This window comes from Oreochromis aureus, linkage group 3 (assembly GCF_013358895.1).
Source record: "Oreochromis aureus strain Israel breed Guangdong linkage group 3, ZZ_aureus, whole genome shotgun sequence".
NCBI classification, from domain to species: Eukaryota; Metazoa; Chordata; class Actinopteri; order Cichliformes; family Cichlidae; genus Oreochromis; species Oreochromis aureus.
In genome coordinates, this window is record NC_052944.1 from 91025461 (window position 1) to 91045797 (window position 20337).

General features: G+C 41.5%; 2 protein-coding genes across 2 annotated transcripts in view; both read right to left on the reverse strand.

Annotated features, from left to right (window-relative positions):
* Positions 1-11400: 11400 nt before the first annotated feature.
* The window catches only part of LOC116321499 (tripartite motif-containing protein 35-like), a 31147-nt gene continuing 22210 nt past the window's right edge, over positions 11401-20337 (reverse strand). Inside the window, exon 3 of the mRNA XM_039608810.1 lies at positions 11401-11626. Within this exon, the coding sequence (XP_039464744.1) occupies positions 11611-11626 (16 nt within the window). The 3' untranslated portion in view covers positions 11401-11610. The remainder of the gene's footprint in view (positions 11627-20337) is intronic.
* Positions 15219-17304, reverse strand: LOC120438400 (nuclear factor 7, brain-like). The gene is made up of 2 exons (XM_039608808.1): positions 17204-17304; positions 15219-17102 (listed from the first exon to the last, which is right to left on the reverse strand). The coding sequence occupies exon 2, from the start codon at positions 17083-17085 to the stop codon at positions 15697-15699; it is 1389 nt and encodes a 462-aa protein (XP_039464742.1). The 5' UTR covers positions 17086-17102; positions 17204-17304; the 3' UTR covers positions 15219-15696.

Below are 20337 nucleotides of genomic sequence, written 5' to 3' on the forward strand. Positions count from 1 at the left end.
CATAGATTTCTCTCCTTTTAGTTTGTATTTGGTTCAACACATTTGGGGGAAGTTTCACATCACTATGTGACGTTAAACATGAAAGTTCTTTGAGTCTAAATGGAGGGAATAATAACACATAAAAGAAAGTCCTGCTGGTGAAGGAGTTATATTTTAAAATTTATTTTTCTCTTCTCTGTAGTCAAACCACAATACAACTGTTCGATGTTTTGGGATCCTTTAGGATCCTCACACCCTCTGCTTGTCTCCGCTGGTTTGCTATCTTACCCACAGAATTTTTCAGATTCTGGTAAGTAGCCTTGGACAGTTCTTATAAACTTTGTAATGTACTCCATATACTACACCACTGTTTTGATTTTGTTATTTTTCAATACCTGCTTGGTTAACATTTATATTCAGAGGTGGGTAGTAACGAGTTACATTTACTCCATTACATTTACTTGAGTAAGTTTTTGAAAAAAATGTACTTTTAAAGTACCTTTTTTGCACGATACTTTTTACTTTTACTTGAGTACATTTGTGAAGAAGAAACGGTACTTTTACTCCACTACATTTGCAAAATTCGACTCGTTATTTTTAAAAAAAAAATAATTAGTTTAACACATTAGATAACATGCCGCCAGTGGAGTTTCCGGTAACTTTTTTACCAATCAGATGCAGTCACATGACCAGTTTGAAACTGTGGCGGGCAGAGCAGCCCAAGTGTTTCAAAGTAGCGGACACACGGAAAGAAGAAAAACATGAAAACATGACAGAGCCAATTGTCTACGCTAGAGCTGAAGAGGATGAACAGCATTTTCCTCACATACAAAGAATGTTTCGCTTAAAAGGAGTGCAAAAGAACAGCTATGTCTTTAGTGTCGGTGTCTTCAGGGAGAGCCAAAACAAACCAACTTTTCAGCGTGAAACAACTGAACTCGTGTAACCCGAGGAAACAGTAAGTTTTCTCTAAATATCTTTTTAGCTGTGGTTAGCTGGATGTCAGTCTTATGGTACAGCAGCTGTGTCGAGCTGCGAGTCATATTTTCGGCGCTACGTTGTAGTGAGATAAGTTTGTGGGTGTTTGTGCAGCTTCGGCTGTGCTTTTAACTGCACGCTGGTTAGCTAGCGTGAGCTATAAGCTAACAGCTAACCTGGTTAATGACGCTAGAGTTCCACGCACATGCAAACAGCTCGTCTCTACTGCTTTAACTGTCAAAACAGAAGGAAATACTTCGGGTGACAGGATTTATTATGTGAAACAGCAGCTTGTTTAGTTTAAACAGTCTGCATTAAGCTGGGCAAACAGTGCGATGTTTTTCAGTCGCATTATTCAGCTCCTGCTCACACTGAATGAGCAGGGGTTAGAAGTTCATAGGTCACAATACAGGGTCTTACACTATGCGACCTGAGTGCTCAAACTGTGCGTCCATAACATAAGATAAGATAACTCTTTATTGTCATTGCACAGTCATACATAGTACAGTCGTACAATGAAATTGGAAAACTGTCCTACGTCGGTACTACATATAACACAACACGACACGATACGATATGACACATCACAACGCAACACAAACAACACAACACAGTATATTAACTTAGTAAATAAAAAAAGAAGAAGTGTATGTGTATTGCACACTGTTATTATTGCACATTAATTATTATTGCACCTTGTTATAAATATAAATATTATTATTGTTATTGTTTTAAACATTGTTACCTCCCCCCTAAAAAAAGTCCAGGTAGGTAGCCAATCAGGTCAGCTATTTGCACTGATCAGGGCTATTGCCCTGTTGTAAAAACTGTCCTTGAGTCTATTTGTTCGGGACCTCAGCAGCCTGAACCTCCTGCCAGACGGCAGCAGCTTAAACACCCGGTGTCCTGGGTGTGTACCGTCCCGTAGGATGCTGCGTGCCCTCTTGAGACAGCGAGTGCTGTACAGGTCCTTCAGGGAGGGAAGAGGATGTCCAATGATTTTTTTGGGCCATATTGATGACCCTCTGGAGTGCCTTTCTGTGTGCTGCGGTGCAGCTGGAGAACCACACACCGATGCAATATGTCAGCACACTTTCAATGGAGCAGCGGTAGAAGACGGTTAGCAGCTCCTTCTTCAGGTCCATTTTTCTGAGGATTCTCAGAAAGTGGAGACGCTGTTGGGCCTTCTTTAAAACCGCAGAGGTGTTAGAGCTCCATTGGAGGTCTGTGTCTGTGTGCACACCCAGAAACTTGAAACTGGAGACCCTTTCCACGCACTCCCCGTTGATGCTGACAGGCTGCAGCTCAGACTTCCTCCTTCTGAAGTCGACTACCAGTTCTTTTGTCTTGGTGGTCTTGAGGTCCAGGTTGTTATCTACACACCAATCTGACAGCCTCTGAACTTCAGCTCTGTACGCCGTCTCATCTCCCCCTGAGATGAGCCCCACCACGGTGGTATCATCTGTGAACTTGATGACTGTGTTGTCTGGGTGGGTACTAACACAGTCATGTGTGTACAGAGTGTACAGTAGGGGACTCAGTACACAGCCTTGTGGAGAGCCGGTGTTAAGGCTGAGGGCTGAGGAAAGATGAGGCCCCACTCTAACTCTCTGTACACGGTCTGAGAGGAAGTCTCTGATCCAGCGGCAGGTGGTAGAAGGAAGTCCAACATGAAGGTTATCATACAAAATCTGTCTCTGGCTCTCCCTCTCTCTGTCTTACAGACACACACCACCATCAACTTTGCTAAATTACTAATGAAAAACATTGACCAGGCTGCTGTAATTGAGCAGCAATATCCATCCAACTCTTTTCATGGTTGTTGTAGTTGTGATAATTTTGTGAGGCCACATTGAAAAGCCTCGGATACAGAAGCGTAGAGCTGCCACCCAGGCAAAAGAAAAATAGAGCGATATCACGTTATAGCGTGAAAAGTATATTGTTCTAACAATATACTTTTAATGTTTGTACAATATACTATCATGTTTGAACAATATCACGTTATTACAATATACATAATTATCACGTTCGTACAATATAAATATTATATTGTTCAAACGTGAAAGGTATATTGTACGAACATGAAAAAAGGAAATAAAATAAAAAACATATTAAACAGGACACTATGCTCTGATACACTGATCCAGACCCTTCAGTCTCTAAGCTGGTGAACAGTCATGAGCAAAAGCCGATGCTTTATAGTGAATCAGAAGAGTCGACTCCCATCGAGTGAGAGCCGGTTCCTCACTTTTTTTTAACAAGGTTTGTTGTGTTGCCACAGTATTTACCTGTTTAATCAAATTGGATATTGAGATTTTCATATGGGAATTGATACTGCTGGTAATGGCAGTATCAATATATCAGGATCGCTCTGCACATCACTACCCCTCAGTCAATGAGACCTTAGGCAGCGGTGAGGAAGAGTATCGCAAAAACACATAAATATGACTGACACCCGTAAATGAAGCAGCATCTGGCTGCAGTTTAAAGAAGAAGCAGATACTCACTAAAAGGATAAACCGAATCGGCCCATTCAACCGGAGGCATTTGATTTTCATCAATGTCAACCTCCCGATCTCGGCTTCTCTTGGCACTCCCCTTCATATTAGCTCCAGTTATCTCTAGCCTAAATTTTGTTTTCATTTTCAAAGTTGTCTTGTTTTTCTAGTAAAAGAGAAATAAACTCTTTATATTAGGGATGCAACGATACCTATTTTTTCAAACCGATCCGATACCGATACTTAGATCTGAGTACTTGCCGATACCGAGTACAAAATCCGATACTTCTACCACACACAAGTTAAACTTAACCAGTAGTAAAGAAACGACCCCAGACAACTCTTTAACACAAACGAAACGTTTACTGAACGTGAGGGCAGAGACAAATACTGTACAACACATCCCTTTTTAAACTCAAATGATATTCCAATTCCTTAACCAAATGAAATACACTGTATAAATGAAATAATTCCCTTTCAAATTATATTAAACAACCCAACTTATGTTATCACCTTTTGGTAAGTGACTCACTAATATACACTCCAAAACACGTTATATAACTCCACTAAACATACAATTCACACATGGGCCCCACACACACTCACATTCACACTTGTTGCAGGCCTGTTTGCTGCTCACGCCGGACGATGGAGAAAATCCTCTTCTCCCCAGTAAGAGCACAAAAGTCTGACTTACAGTTCCGTTGCTCGGTAGGTCGCCGTTCACCAGTCCCACACTAAATCCACTCCCTGCGGACCCGATGCTGTCTCTGCTACAGCGCGTTAGCCCGTCACTGTCCAGCTCTCCGACAGTCCATAGCGGCTGCCGCCGTGGCGCAGCCAAGCAGTCCGGCTAGCCTTTAGCCTCGACGGTCTTAGCTGGAAACACAGATTTCCACGGTGGTGCTACCGTTGAAACAAAAGTCACTTCACCCACACTCTGTTGCGAAGCTCCCACACGGTTAGCTTTCTAGTCACACACTCTTTGTGTGCTAGTTAACCTCAGTAAAACTAGCCGAGTCTCTCACTTTGGCTCAGCTAACCTCGTGCATCTCTCCATGCCGTTCTCTTCTCCTCCTCCATTGCAACAGATACACAAGTCCCGTTATATGCTACCTTCACGGGCCTCCAGAAAATTAGAACTCTGAACAATATTTTAACTCCCTTCAGAGTTACATACCATACAATAATACTTTATGATTAACATAACAGTTTGATTGCTCTAATTAATTACCTGTATTTACCTTGTGACATATTACAGGGCAAATTAAATTCAGGGTACAGTTACATCACATAACTGTGAACACCTTATGTTACCGTGGCGTTCAAGTCCATGGGAATTATGAGTATCTACTCCCAAATTCCCATCCGGGCTACATTAGTATCGGTTCATGGTATCGGTTAACTTTTACGAGTACGAGTACGCGCGCATTTTACAGTATCGGCCCGATACCCGATACCAGTATCGGTATCGGTGCATCCCTACTTTATATACACTGTCATTCGTGTTAGGTCTGCTTCTCGGTCCTGTATCTGTGAGAACATCGTTTCATGACACTCAGTGTGTTTATAGGCTATGTTAAGATATTAAGATCACTGACCTGAGAGCAGCAGGATGAGCAGTAAACAGGTTTCTTCCATTCTTTGCTTCTGTATAACAAATATAGTTATTATGATTATTATTGTACTCTAATTACCATCGAAGGTGTTTATCATTTAAGGTTTCTTATCTCCAGTCTAATAAGTTGCTAAGTATATAGTTTATATGCATATCCAAAATAATTATATTCAATACTTTTTAAATATTTAAGTAATAAGTACTATCACCCATCTTTATCGTGTAACATTTCTTATCTCCAGTCTAATAAGTTACTTAGTATCCAAAATAATTATATCCTTTTTTTACCCTACTTTTAATATTTCAAATCTATTATCTCTTTAAATAATGGGTTAAATCTTTAAAATAAAATGATCAAAAATAAATAAATAAATAAAAAAAATAAAAATAAAAAAATAAAAAAATAATGGGTTAAATCATCATTTTTAAGTTTTAGAATAATGTTTAGAATATAAACATATACAACAATATAAGTTTAGAATCAATGATGCATATCTTACCTGACAGCTTATCTTCTCCTCTGTTGACTGAAGCTGACTTAAGAAGGTCTTTGTTTGTTCTTTTCATATATTTTACTGTAAAATGAGGAAACCAGAAGGGAGTGACCTCTCTGTAGAAACACACTTTTATCTAAACTATTATTGTATGTTTTGAGCTTTGATCAAATGCAAAACCAGTTTATCACCTTACATTCTCTAATTGGAGATCTTGCAAAAAAAATTGCTGAATATGAAAATGTTTCAATTTAATGCTTCAAACTGAATACTGTATATGTAAATGTCTTCAAGTGGTCCTATTTGTAATTTACAAAAAAGTAGCAAGTGGACTTTCAGATATGTTCTACAGAACCTGTGAGGCAACAGCTTTTTCCTATACACTCATCAAACGTCTTTGCAGTGGCATCAAAGTGTTAAACTTTTATTTAACATGTTTCAAGGCATTTATAATGCTCATGTTTCAAAGACTTTTATTTACAAAAAACAACTACATGCAGCTGGAAGTGCAGGAAGTGCTGGAAGTCACTCCCACAACTAAATATTATGGTATTTTTGGCCATATGACCATACCTGTGCTTTTTAAAAACCAGGAATTCTGTAAATGACGTGCCTTGATGCTTAAAGAAACACACACAAGGTTACGCTAAAATGATTCTGCTTCACCAACATGCAAACCATTAGGAAAATCAAGCTGTTAATAAGTTTAAAAAAACAAAGCAAATAAGCTCAGGCATGGTTCTAGGAACAGGCGTAGTTGTTAGTAGAATCAAGTGGGGAAGGATTGTAGAGTGCTTGTCATTTGTCTCCATGCTTCAGGACACTGTATAGTTTGTCAGTGAATCTCAGGGATGGGAATGCTTAAGCTTCTAAGATAAGATAAGATAAGATAAGATAAGATAAGGTAACCATTATTAGTCCCACACATGGGAAATTTGTTTTGCCACAGCAGGAAGTGGACAGTGCAAAGGTTATATAGCAAAAAATAGAATACAATAAGAATAAAATACTGTACAAAACTGCACAGAATAGAATAAAATAAAATACTATATACAGTAGAATAAAATAGAATAAATAGGATAAAAATAGAATACAAATTCTATATACAACTGAGTAAAAATACATCTTTGTCAGAAAAGATTATTGCACTTAGTGTTGTGAGATTATTCTGTTATCATATGTTACCTTATATCTGTAATCAAAGTAGTTGAATTATGATATTGCTGTAGATCATATTATACCCCTTAATATAGAGTGTGTGATCAGTATGTAGTTTTAGTTTGCATTATACTTCTGACTTAAAAGAGTGTGAAAATCATTAGACCTATTTGATTGACCTGTATTATTCGACACTGTTGAATGTGTTACACTGTTTCTTGACATTTCATACTGCTGAATCATGAAGAGAATGTTGTGTGCAGGAGACCTTGTGTCTAGAATAGAAGAAGAGACGACCACATTCCATACCCCCACCTTTACAGAGAGCAGAAAGACAGGGAGCCGAGGTCATAACTTAGGCGCCGTAAGAGAGAAAACATGTGAATGTTTAGGCTTTTTATGACTAGGTGGGGGCCACTAGGGTCTATAAAAGGCTGAGTAACCCGTCACCATTTTGAGACTTGCTGTGACCCTCTGCAGGCAGGTCTCCCCATCATGATGGTTCTTATGCTCTTAAGTGTTGAATTATATGGAAATAAATAATTGTTGATTGAGCATTTATACACCGAGTATTGTCCTTCCTTCAGCCCAAAGATTAAAAGAACTGGGAGATTTTAACAGTGTTATTGCACATGTGTGGATGTGTGTGTTTGATCAGTTGAAGTCTTTGTTGTGGAGTCTGACAGCAGTGGGGAGGAAAGACCTGCGAAATCTCTCCGTCCCACACCGTGGGTGCAGCAGCCACTGAAGGAGCTGCTCAGTGCTGTCACAGTCTCCTGCATGGGGTGGGAGATGTTGTCCATCAGGGATGACAGCTTAGCCGCCATTCTCCTGTCACTCACCACCTCCACTGGGTCCAGAGGGCATCCTAGAACAGAGCTGGCCCTGCGGATCAGCCTGTTCAGTCTCTTCCTGTCCCCAGCAGAGATGCCGCCACCCCAGCAGACCACACCGTAAAAGATGGCTGAGGCCCCCACAGAGTCATAGAAGGTCTTCAGGAGTGGGCCCTCTACTCCAAACAACCTGAGTCTCCACAGCAGGTACAGTCTGCTCTGCCCTTTCCTGTAGAGGGCGTCTGAGTTATGAGTCCAGTCCAGTTTGTTGTTCATATGAACACCAAGGTACCTGTAGCTGTCCACAGCCTCAATGTCCATACCTTGGATGTTCAGTGGTTGCAGTGGAAGATGTTTGTGCCTGCGGAAGTCTACCACCAGCTCCTTGGTTTTACTAGGGTTGATCAGGAGGTAGTTCTGCTGGCACCAGTCCACTCTGGGCGTTTATCAATATGCGTACTTGTGCGTACTTGCGTTCTCGTGTACTCGTGATACGTCATCAGTCGGAGACCAAGTGTTCCAATTCGAAGTACGGATCAAGCCGAGAACGCGAAAAAGTCCCGGATGTGTTCTCGATCTGCCCGTTTTATCGAGCATGCATCGGTGTGGACTTGGGACAGCTATATATCCCAGAATGCGTTTCGTCCAAAACTCAACAGCGGACTCCCGGTACTGTGGTCGGAGGGTGAGGTAGTCCAAAATCCAGGTAGTGAGGTGATGGTCCACTCCAGAGTTCTCCAGCTTGTCCTTCAGGACCGTGGAAAGAATAGTGTTGAAGGCACTGGAGAAATCAAAGAACATGATTCTCACAGTGCTCCCAGCGGTCTCCAGGTGAGCAAGGGAATGATGTAGGAGGTGAATGACGGCATCATCCGCTCCAATGCCAGGCTGGTAGACAAACTGAAGTGGGTCCAATGATGAGCTCACCAGGTGCCGAAGCTGAGCCAGGACCAGCCGCTCCAGGGTCTTCATCAGGTGGGATGTCAGAGCCACCGGCCTATAGCTGTTGAGGTCCTTGGGGCTTGAGGTCTTTGGCACTGGTACAACACAGGAGGTTTTCCAGAGCTGTGGGACTCTCCTCAGCCTCAGGCTCAGGTTGAAGAGGTGCTCCATCACCCCACACAGTTGGTCTGCACCGGACCTGACGACCCTTGAGCTGATGCCATCTGGACCTGCAGCTTTCTCTAGCTTTAATCCTCCTCAGTTCCCTCCTAACCTGGGTGGTTGAGAGAGACAGGCTGGAGCCTTGTGTTGATTATGTATTGGATGCTGTTGTTGGAGGTGGGGAGGAGTGAGCAGGGTGAGTAGAGGAGGTGTTAAGTGGCTGAGGCCAACGTTTTTTTGCTGAAGCTGGTTCTCCATTCTAAATTCTAACCTGTTGCTGGCTTTAGACAGGTGTTGTACAACTGTTTTTAAGCATCTGTAACTCCTCTGTAAAAATTCCAAAGGTTCTGAAATCCGCGACTCTGCACTTTTCAGTAAGATTAGGGTCATTTCTGAACTCCAAAGCACAGTGTCACAGCAGAACCACAAAGACGAATGTTGTTTGAGAGAAGGGAGAGTCAGTGAGTGTGATGCAGCTCTACAAAAAGCTGTCATTTTACTGGATATTTGGACTGGTTTTGTTGGGGATTTTTGCTGTGGTTTTCTGTGTTTTTTTGCCAAAATTTGTATGAGGTGGCCTTCCTTTGGATTACTATAATGACCCTAATAGTACTGAAGTCTTTGAAAGTGAGAGCACAGTCACTTTCCAAGCAAAAACCTCTGCCTGGGAACACAGTTCATGATTCACAACAGACAAGACAGTTTTTTTCAACGCTAAAAATAAAATTAATAAAACTACGATGTTTAATGTTGAGGAAACCAATATGGAAAATGACTTTTATACATGAGTATAATATATCTACCACTGAAAACCACCAAGAAAGAACAGAGGTAGATTTTGGTCAGATCTATCATTAATAATTTTCCTATAATTCAATTCAATTCAATTTTATTTATATAGCGGCAAATCATAATACATCAGACGTAATACATGTAGAGTAACATGTGTGAGCCTAAAAGACCACTAACTATACATCAATGCATTTAACAAGAACCTAACCAAATGCCATTTAAGCAGTTTATTATTAAAATATGATCCATACCAGTGTTTCCAAACCACTGTGCCACGAGAAATTATCAGGTATGCCCTGCAAAATTATCTGGTTCCACCTGATTAGTACTCTAAGTACCACTAGAGGGCAGTACAACTACCCTCTAGTGGTACTTAGTACTTAGTAGAATGGGTTGCCAACTGCCGGAAAAACAGAAGAAGACGAAGAAGAAATTACATATTAGTCATAATATGTGTGAAATAGCAATAGATAAATAGATAAATATTTAAAAAGAAAAAAGTAGTCAATCTCACCTGGGTCCTGGAGAAAATTTCGACCCAGATGAAGGCCCCAGCATGAGTAGTGGAAGAAAGCAAAAAATGTATACAAACCAAACCAATTCACTATGCCTGGTGTGCGGGAAAGAATTATCAATATGTTTTTGTGAGATTTTTGTTTGGTGGTGTGTTGTGTGATTTTTCTAATGCGAAAAACTTGCCATGTCTCCAAAAGGTTGGAAAACAGTGATCTATACCTTGAAAAACTAAATTAATTCATTACGTTAATCTCTTTTTTCACAGAGTATGTGATCAGGGTTTGTCTCTTGAGACCAGCTGCTCTGGATCATCACCATCTTGTACACTCATCCAATTTCAGTGAATGGAGTCCTGTTTTTTTTCTTGGAGTTTCATCTACCAGCAATAACAAATAAATAAATACAAAATGAAAAACTGGTGGTAACAAAGCCAAAAAATAATATTAGTATTCGCTAAAATGTAAAATTTAAGTCATCCTAAACCTAAATCATGATCATCATTCAAATATGCCAGCAAAATGTTCCTGAGTTGTCTGCTCAGTACATTGGAGATGGCTGTAGCGCAGGAGCTGCGACAGACTGGTGACCTGTCCAGGGTGTGCCCCGCCTCTTGCCCTATGACAGCTGGGATAGGCTCCAGCACCCCCACGACCCTGAAAAGGATAAGCGGAAGCAAATGGATGGATGGATGGATGTAGCTCAGGAGGTTGGTGGTTGGATCCCTGACCGCTCTGTCACTGATGCATCCTTCAGAGTGTGAATGTTAGAAAGACGTTAAACATGGTGGGGAAAAGTGGTTGTATAGATGTGTGGAATGAGGCATGCTGAGTGATCAGGTAGAGTGGAAACGATGCTGCATACGAACCAACCCATTTATTATTCTAATGTATTTTTATGGATCTTATTCTTTACAGTGTAGTTTATTAGAGATTTACATCATTAATTTATTACCGAGACTAAATAGAAATTAAAAGACAAAAAGTACATAAAATAAATATATTCATGTGTGAATGAACAGAAATGTGTTAGAAACACAAACATATAAATTAAAATATCCATGCAGTGACACATGATACACAATAATGTGAGTCTGAATGCAGCCTGCCCTGTACAGATGTGTTCAAGTGTCCTGATTTAACAGCAGATTTCTCCACATACAGGACAAAGAAATTCCTGCCTCTGTAACAAAAAAGTGAACCATATATTTGTTTCGAATCTGAATATTTCATCTCTAAAACTACGAAGGGGGAAATTTACTGACATCATTGAGTCAGCACTTCTTAGTCTTCAGGTGGGTCTTCAAAGCTTTGAGGTGTGTGTGTGATCATCATCTGCAGCTTTGATCCACTGTGCTGTTGTTCTCTCTCCTTACATTAACATATAGGTGCTGAGGACAAACAAGGCAGGCAGTGCAGACATGATGTCAGATCTATCAAAGTGAAGGTCGTCTCTCTGATGACGTCACAGAGCAGAGTCGTTCTGTCCAATAAAGGATCTCAGATCAGCTGCTGCCATCTTGTGGCCACAGTTGGTTACTGTCTCTGAAAGTTGTCTCATGTTTCCTGTTGTCCTGTTAACAAAGGCTGGAGCTCATCATGCTGAGAGGGGAGCAGCATTTTTTGGCTCTTCACACATGTTCATTATATTCTGATGATCCTGGATGGAGACAAACTACAGATAAGTGTGTTCAGCCCAACTAGATTATCTCATTACAGCAGTTTGATGTTTCCCTTTGAATCCCCCTGAAGATACTGACAGTGAAGCACGTACATAATACTCCAGCCTTTCAACTCTGAGCTTATTTAGTTCTATTAATACACTGAAATCTCATTTGTGTCATGAAGAAAGTCTTTAATCAAACAGAATTCAAATATCAGAAACATTTCATATATGGAGTTAAACATGAATCATTGTTTCAACAACATATTTATTGTTTCATAAACAGACAGAGGCGAGGCTGCCGAACACTGGCGCCACCGGGCCCTCTGACCACCACCAGTAGGCAAACATGGGGTTAGTATCTTGCCCAAGAAGATTTGGCATGCAGCCAGGAGGAAGCCTGGGATCAAACCACCGACCTTCTGATTAGTGGCTGACCTGCTCTGCCACCTGAGCTACAGCCACCTGACCAAGAAGACAACAACAAACTGCTCCTCCCATTCAACACATATTTTCATTGTACTGACTTTTTACGGTCAGTTACAATAACTCATACTAGCTGGCATTACGGAGTTTATATACAGCTGGGTGGGTGCTATGATGTTACTGATAGTGAACTTTATTTTATTCATAAGGTTAATTATTAGAGTTGCCAATCGTGCCCCAAAAAACGGAATCGTCTTGTATTCAGAGAAAATATTACGCGTTTCATATTGAGCTGAAAAGGAACGCAGTTTGTCCCGCACTTCAGCTAGAATGAAAAAAAAAAGACACAAAGCTGGAGTTATTCTGTGTCTTTGCTGCACAGCTGCCTCTTCTTCTCTCATTCTCTCCCCCTCCCTCTCCTGTCACTACTTCAATCATGAAACCGATCAATGATCAGCTGATCGGCTTTTCTCTCTTGTTTATTTATCGCCCACTTTGCGCCAGAAAGAGGAAACCAGCAGATGTCGCGTTAAACAACAGCAGCACGTTTAAGCTTGATCAGCTGTTGTTAGAATTTATTTAATATTAATTTCTAGTATCAGCTGATGTTTGCTGGAGCCACAGCTGTAAAGCTGCTGGTCATGATATCGGTTTGGTTATCTGGTGAGTGGGAAACATGAAGATGAAACCAGGAGACGTCCTTACTGAATCATCAGAGCTGAACAGGTGATGGAGAAACAGGTTTACCTTTTAGGTGACATGAATGAGTTGAAGGGAAGTTATGAACTGTTTCTGAGAGACAAATAACACCAGGATCCTTTTCTATGTAGCTGACAGCTGGTAACCCGTCTGAATGCTGGACACTTGCATCTCTGAGTGGGAGACCAGAGATAACATTAACATGTGTGTCTCTGTATTAACAAACATGCCATATTGGCCCAGTTTATTTGTTTTTATCATTGTTGTGAGGAGACCATAAATAGCAAATGCATTTTCTGTTGTATAGTTCATTTGCTATTATGGATAAAAAGTGTCTTTTTTTGTTTCAAAATAGCTGATAACTATTTCCTGATAGCTGCCAACATCTGCGAACAAATACAACTCCATAAAGTTGTTCTGTGTGTAACTGTTAATATAGAGCGTTATGAAATTTATTGCTAATGCGATCATATGGCACATTGACTTCAGAGGAAATTTTAGATGGCACTCGTCATCAGAAAGGTTGCCTACCCCTGATTTACACACATCAACTAGAAACATGAGCAGGGCTGGCTATACGCTGGGGCAAGAGGGGGCAAAAAACAAACGTCCTGCCCCCTTAAATCAAACTTTTAGAAGCTAGGAAAGAAAATAATAGATTGCCCACAAACTGAATTTGGACAAGATTTACTACAGTAGCTGAAAAATTTGCTAGAAAAGGCACAAATGAAATGATAGGTTTCACGTCTTGTTCGCTTCTTCCCTCCGTGCTCTGTTTTTTTTCAGGCTCACACAGCAACCACCCTCCCCCCAGCTAAACAGCCAATCACTGTTAGTATGCAAATGATGAGGTGTCAGGTTTCGCAGTAGGCAGTCAGAGCAAAATGAAGTAGTTAATCTCTGTCGTCGTTTCATAGCGATCGTAACTGACAGTGAAATATTTTAATGTTCTTCATTGTCTTTGTTAGAAAATTTTTTGTAATTTTCCTTTAATTTTCTTATTTTTTGCTCTTGCACATAATTCACCTGCTTTCTGCATACAATGCTACCACTGCACATTCACCTAATGTATATAATATATAATGTTCTTCTTCTCTCCCCCTTTTGTACAAGTCGAGGAGCGTGTCAGGTTACATTTCACTGCGTGTTGTACTTGTATAACTATGCATGTGATGAATAAAGAATCTTGAATCTTGAATCTTTAGATGCTGGACTCTTAAAACTTTGTGGAGGGAAAGTAATGTTGGGCACCGACTGTTTTTTTTAGTGACACAAAGCAAGTAAAGCAGGGTTTCACCACAGGTTTAGCCGCATCTTGCCACCGCCTTCAAGCTCGACTCAAGTTTATAAAGAAGCCATGTCAAAGTATTGTAGGTAAAGATGGAGTGCAGCTGTGAGGAACACTGTGGCAGACAATGAGGTGTTTAATGTATCTCTGTCAACTTAAGTTTCCATAAAACCGCGATAAACAGGTGTTTATGTTTCTACACTTTTATTTGATGGGTTTATTTTGATAACAGTGTTATTGCAAACCACGTCACATGATGGTTTAAGTTATTTAATTCCACTGAATATGTCAGAGAAGCTAAAGTAGGATTATATTTTTATGTTTAAGACATGGTGTTGTTTCTAAATGTAATTGCCCATTTTAGTTTGTTCTCATCTTGCCACTGCTACCGTAAAACTGCCATCAACTCACGATGACGATGCTGAGCGATCCTGTTGGTGAACTTGGAATAAATCATCTGTAAACAAAGTACTTTTAGCTGATGGGAGTAACAGTGACACATGAAATAATTAAAAACTAAAAAATACATCTATATTTGTACAGTCAAAAGGGGACCTGGTGCTTCAGTGAAAAAAGACTCTTTATTGTTCTCTACTCAGAGCCTGCGCGTGAGTCCGTTCAGTCCCATTGTGACAAGGTGAGACACCCAAGTTGATCAAGTCTTAGGGTAGAGGCCTGACAAAGCGCAATCCAATAACATGACGAAAACAGTTATTGATAGGTTTGTAGCTTGAACCTATTCGCTGGAACGTTGAAGACAATGTAATTACACAGCAAACAAGACACGAGTAGGCAAAGTTCTTTATGTTTCACGTGCACGGGAGAGAACTGGACAGGCGCCGTTCCTTCGCTTGACCCCAGTTGCTCTCGTCCGCTCTCCCGTAACACTGCTCTTTTATTGTGGTTACATGAATATGCATAGGGTCATTAACATATGACATCTTACATAGGTATACATGTGAACAAAGAATACCTTGTGTGTGTGTATGTGTGTATCTGTGTGTGGGGGTCAAACTGTGACCCCAGGAAGACTCCCCAGAGCCGTCCATCTAAACAAAAGGCACTTAGCCTAAAACAGATATAGATACGTTTATCCTACCATAAAACAATAAGACAAGGTACGACCTCTCCCATGCTCCTAAAATGTGGGTGTGAAAGTCAGAGAGCTCTGGAATGCACACAAAGCTTGCAGACTATTAAGGATCAAACCTCTACCAATCTACACCTAATTATAAAACTCTAAGAATATATAAGTAGATATTTCTAAGCATAAATGACAATCACAATACAAATCTAACAGTTATCCTGAGCACCCAACCCAACCCCCACATCTTTCCCGCCTCCACTGCCACCATGTGCCCCCTTTACATATCTGTCTGCCCCCTCATATATGCCTGTCTGGAATCGGCCGAGAACATGAATCACTTGCAATGATTAGAAACTTGATAGAATTTCAAATCTAGTTTGGGGAGTCATTCAGTGAGAAACAGTGAAATGATTTTCCATGTGAAAAGGTGGACAGCAGAAACAGAAAGAAACAGTGAGAACTAAAAGAGAAACAAAGAGCTTTGGAACAACGAGGCAGCAGGAGGACAGCTGCAGTTTAACAGCTTCAATTCACTGACAGGAAACAACATTAGAAATATCATCATCCTCAACTCATCTGCTCCACTGACACTGACACCTTCAACGGCAACACCTTCACTTTACCACCAGTGTGAATATATGGAAACATCCTGTGAGTGAAAGTGTGTGTGAAGGTGTGTATGTGTGTGTTAGTATCAGGATCAGAGAACAACAGCTTTCCTCTGTTCCAGTCCAGATTCACTCTGATCCTCTGGAGCTTCTTCTCTACTGAGAGAGCAGTTTCAGCTGATGGTGAGCATGCTAAATATTTACCATCAAAGAACCTTATTCTCCATAAACCAGGTCGTATGTCTCCCTTCCTCTGTCCAGACTCTGCTAACACACCCAGTCCCCACCCTGTACTGTCTCCAACCTCGACATCCCAACTGTGAGTCCCTGAGTTAAAGCCCTCAGAGCCCAGGACAGAATAGAAACGATCAAACCTCTCTGGATTATCAGGAAGCTGCTGCCTCTGTCCTCCTCGTCTCACACTGGTCAGATCTTCAGACAGGATGAGGTTTGGATGAGCAGTGTTTGGGTCCAGAATGAGAGGAGTGTAGGAGACCATGTCCTTCATGTTGTTCCAGATGTTGAAGGTCAGGTTGCCCAGGTGTTTGGCCTGGTCTATCAGAGCTCCTGAGGGCAGCTGTGGATCATCCAGCAGGGGGCAGCGCTGGACTCTTTCCACTGCAGCCTTGTAGTTGTGCAGGAATGAGACATCTTCAGCTCTCAGCTCCTCCTCTGTGGCTCTGACTGTGTCTGAAAGAGCTGCTATCTCTCTGCTCAGAGCCTCCATCTTCTCCTTCATCATCCCACTCTTCTGCTCCTCTTCCTCCCTCAGTGCAGCCAGCCTGTCCTCCTCTTCCTCTGCTAGAAACTGCTGAAGCTTCTTAAACTGCTCCTTAATCTGCCTCTCTGTGTGTCGGGCCTGGACCTTAATGTGTTCTGCTGTTTGATCAAACTTCACTTGAACTTCTTCACAAACCTTTAACTTCTTCTTTAAGGGCTCCAGAGTTTCCTGAAGTTCCTTCTTGTGTTGTCGTGCAACTTCATCGATGGGTCTGAATCTGTGATTGGTGTGATTTTCTGAGCCTCTGCAGACGACACACACTGGCTGCTGATGGTCCAGACAGAAGAGTTTGAGTTTCTCAGAGTGCAGACTGCAGAGAGCCTCTGAAGCTCTCTGATCTCTCTCCTGTAAGAACGACTCACACAGGTTCTTTAAAGCTCGGTTTAAAGGTGGTTTGGACCTTGAAGATCTTCTCTTACAAACTGGACACTCGTGTGTTGGTCTCTCTCTCCACCATCTCTTCAGACAGTCTTTACAGAAGCTGTGGCTACATGACAGAAGAACAGGATCTCTGAAGACCTCCCGACAGACCGGACAGCAGAGATCCTCCTCTGATCTGGAAGCCATTGAGTCTGGGAGTGAAGCTGAAAACAGCAGACAGGCAGTACAGTCAGTCCTGGCTCCCCTCCCTCCTCTACTACCGTCACTGAAACTTCCTTTGAGTCGTGTTTTTGCTCAAACTCACATTCAGTGTGTGGAGCTTCAGCAGCTTGAAGCAGCAGTGTTGGAGTTTTCCACTTTTCTCTCCTGTAGCTGGACTCACTCAGAGGAAGCTGCTTGTTTGGTTCTCAGTTATAACAACCAATGTTCCCTTAACACAGGGTGTGTATCAGTCCAAAGTTCAGACATCAGCCTGCCAGAAGCTGTAAAAGCTAATGATAAACTGAAATGAGTGTGTGAACAGTGCAAAACATGGATGTTATAGTTTGAGTTGGTTCATCTGCTCTGGTTGTGCAAAAGTCACTGCATAACACTGTGTTTAGCGTTGTGTTATTGACACCGATTCATCAGAATTCAGCAGCTGTTTCTCTCCTGTCCTGTACACTTTGTGCATGTTCGTGGATTTTTTTTCCTGTTTTTTAAAACACAATTTTCACACTTTTGCATATTTTCTTGTTTCTGTTATTTACTAAGAAATCTTTCTGAGAAAATCAAACACTTCAGAGCTTTTTCCAAATTTAAGGAAGTGCAAATGTCATGTGATCCAAAAGACAAGTCTGCACTGACAGGAAACACTGATTGAGCAAAATGTGCCAACAAGGCCAGATGTTCAGCAGCTGTACCGCTGCATAACATCAGCCCCACAGTAGCATCAACCATGGACCCAACATGTGAGAAACAAAGCAACACGCTGAACATCTGAACCACAGCAGGAAGTGCGACTCTTTGTAGACCTGTGGACAGGAAACACACAGCAGGTCCTGATCAGTAACAGGGTCCAAATACAAACATGTGTTTATCAGCATCTGTATATATGAGCACACAGAGAGCTCAGCTGGACACACACTTCAGTCCTCCATCAAACACAACACACCTACACACTGTTTCCACCAGCTGCAGCACAGTCCAGTCTTTACAGTCAGAGATGCAGGAAGTTCAAGAGGAAGAGAAAAAGAAACAACGGATAGAAGAACCAGCAGCAGCTCACACAGTTACCACAACCACACACAGTCCTCTGAGAGCAGCGTGGCCTCCATCTTTGAAACACACAAAGTTCACAGTGAAAATCAAACCCACAAACTAACTGATTGATTAATATTTTGATTGATTTTCAGATATAATGTGAGATTGGGCGTGCTCCGGGTGGTGTGGCTGTAAACTCGGGAACATATAGAATAGAACAACCACTTTATTGTCATTTGGAATGTACATCAGTGAGTGCACATCAGAATTCAATTTTGGTGACTTTTTTTGCCATCGAAATGAACAATATAAATAATAAATAAATGTAAAGCTAAGAAAAGAATAACAAATATGTACACATAAGAATATAACAAAAATGTGTCTATATACATAGTATATACATAAAAAAGATAAAACCGGTACAAAATATTAGGAAAATATATTAGACGGCAATAACAGCAGCAGAAAGTATGAAATTGCACTGCCCTACAAATACAGTTATAATGTGCCTTGCACATATATGTGGGGTGGGGGTGCAACTTAGAGAGGTGTGCGTTATGAAGAGTTCAAGAGTCTGATGTCATGGGCAATCAAACTGTCGCAGAATTTGGTTGTCCATGACTTGATGCTGCAAAAACTTTTCTAGAGGGCAGCAGGGAGAACAGTGCATGGTGGGGGTTGCTGGTCAGCACAATCTCAATGGTACCGCGGTAGAAAGTAGAGAGGAATAGAAGGGGAATGTGCTCTCTCATCATTCAACACAGGAAGCGCAGACGGCGCTGAGCTCGTTTAACTAATTATGCTGTATTAAGTGACCAGTCTAGGCTGTCAGTTTTCTGATGCCGTTGACTACCTCCACAGCACTGATGTCAGTCATCACTGGGGAATGACAGGAGCTGTTTTGTCCTGAAGTCGATGATCATCTTCTTGGTCTACTTAAGGTTCAGGATCAGATTGTTAACACTGCACCAGTCCACCAATCGCTTCACCTCCTCTTTGTAGGTCAGGTCATTGTTGTCCCTAACGAGACTCACCACTGTTGTGTCATCTGCATACTTGATGATGTGATTAGAAACAGATGCATGGCAGATGCAGCCCTGAGGAGAGCCAAGCAAGATGGAGCTGGAGATGCTGTTTCTCACTTGTACTGACTGAGGTCAGTTGGTGCTCATACTCCGGGGGGTCAGTTTGCTCACCTGCTGACGGGGGGTTGAGTGCATTGAATCCTGAGCTAAAGTCAAAAAACAAAACAGCATCCTTATGTTACTGTTCTGTTCTGTTCTTCTCCAGATGTGCCGAGCTCAGGTGGAGAGCAGATGAAATGGCGTCCTCTGTAAAGTGGTCAGAGGAAAGTGGTTTGGCTGGTAAGCAAACTGGAATGGGTCAAGCATGGGAGAAGTGAGGATATGATGTAGTCCTTTACCAGTCTATTAATCACTTCATCATTATGGGGAGGCAGTCATTAAAACACAAGTGGGCACTGGGATGATGGTGGCAGACTTAAAATATGATGGAACCACAGTCTGCTCCAGTGAAATTTTAAAAATCCGTATGGTTGTGTACCAGCTGGTTAGCACACTCCCTGAGTACCCGTTCTTGAATGTTGTCCGGGTCTGCTGTTTTTCACATATTCACTCTTTTCAGACATCTGCTATATTGAGAGTCGGTGTTTTCTAATCCTGCTGAAGACTAGCTTTAATTGTAGGGTGTTATCTGTTGCAAATTTGCAGAAATATCTTTGTTGAGGAGGTGTGGGTTATTTTCACACAATGGAGGAGCAGCCTTAGAAACTGTTATCACCTGACTCGCTTACCACGTGCGTGTGGTGTTACTAGGGTCACAGCAGGGCCGTGCAGAAATGTTTGAAGGAGCGAGTGCTCAAAGTTAAAAAGTGGCACATAGAGCCAGATCCTTTTATTTAGCAAATATATGATTAATAGTTAAATGTTATTGTTGAGGGGCACAGGCAGGACTCCACATGCAGACACACATAAAAAAAAAATGCCTCAAAATTGCCTTTCTTCTGTGCACGTGTCTGCACAGAAGAAACTGAATCTTTCCAGCGTGGGCATTCTTTTTTGTTTTTATAGCACAGTTGACGTTTGCTCTCATTCTGGGGAAAAAATGTTTTAATGCCGGTTTGATTGAAGTCTCCTTCTACAATAAAAAATTACCTCTGGATGTGTGGCTTGCAAC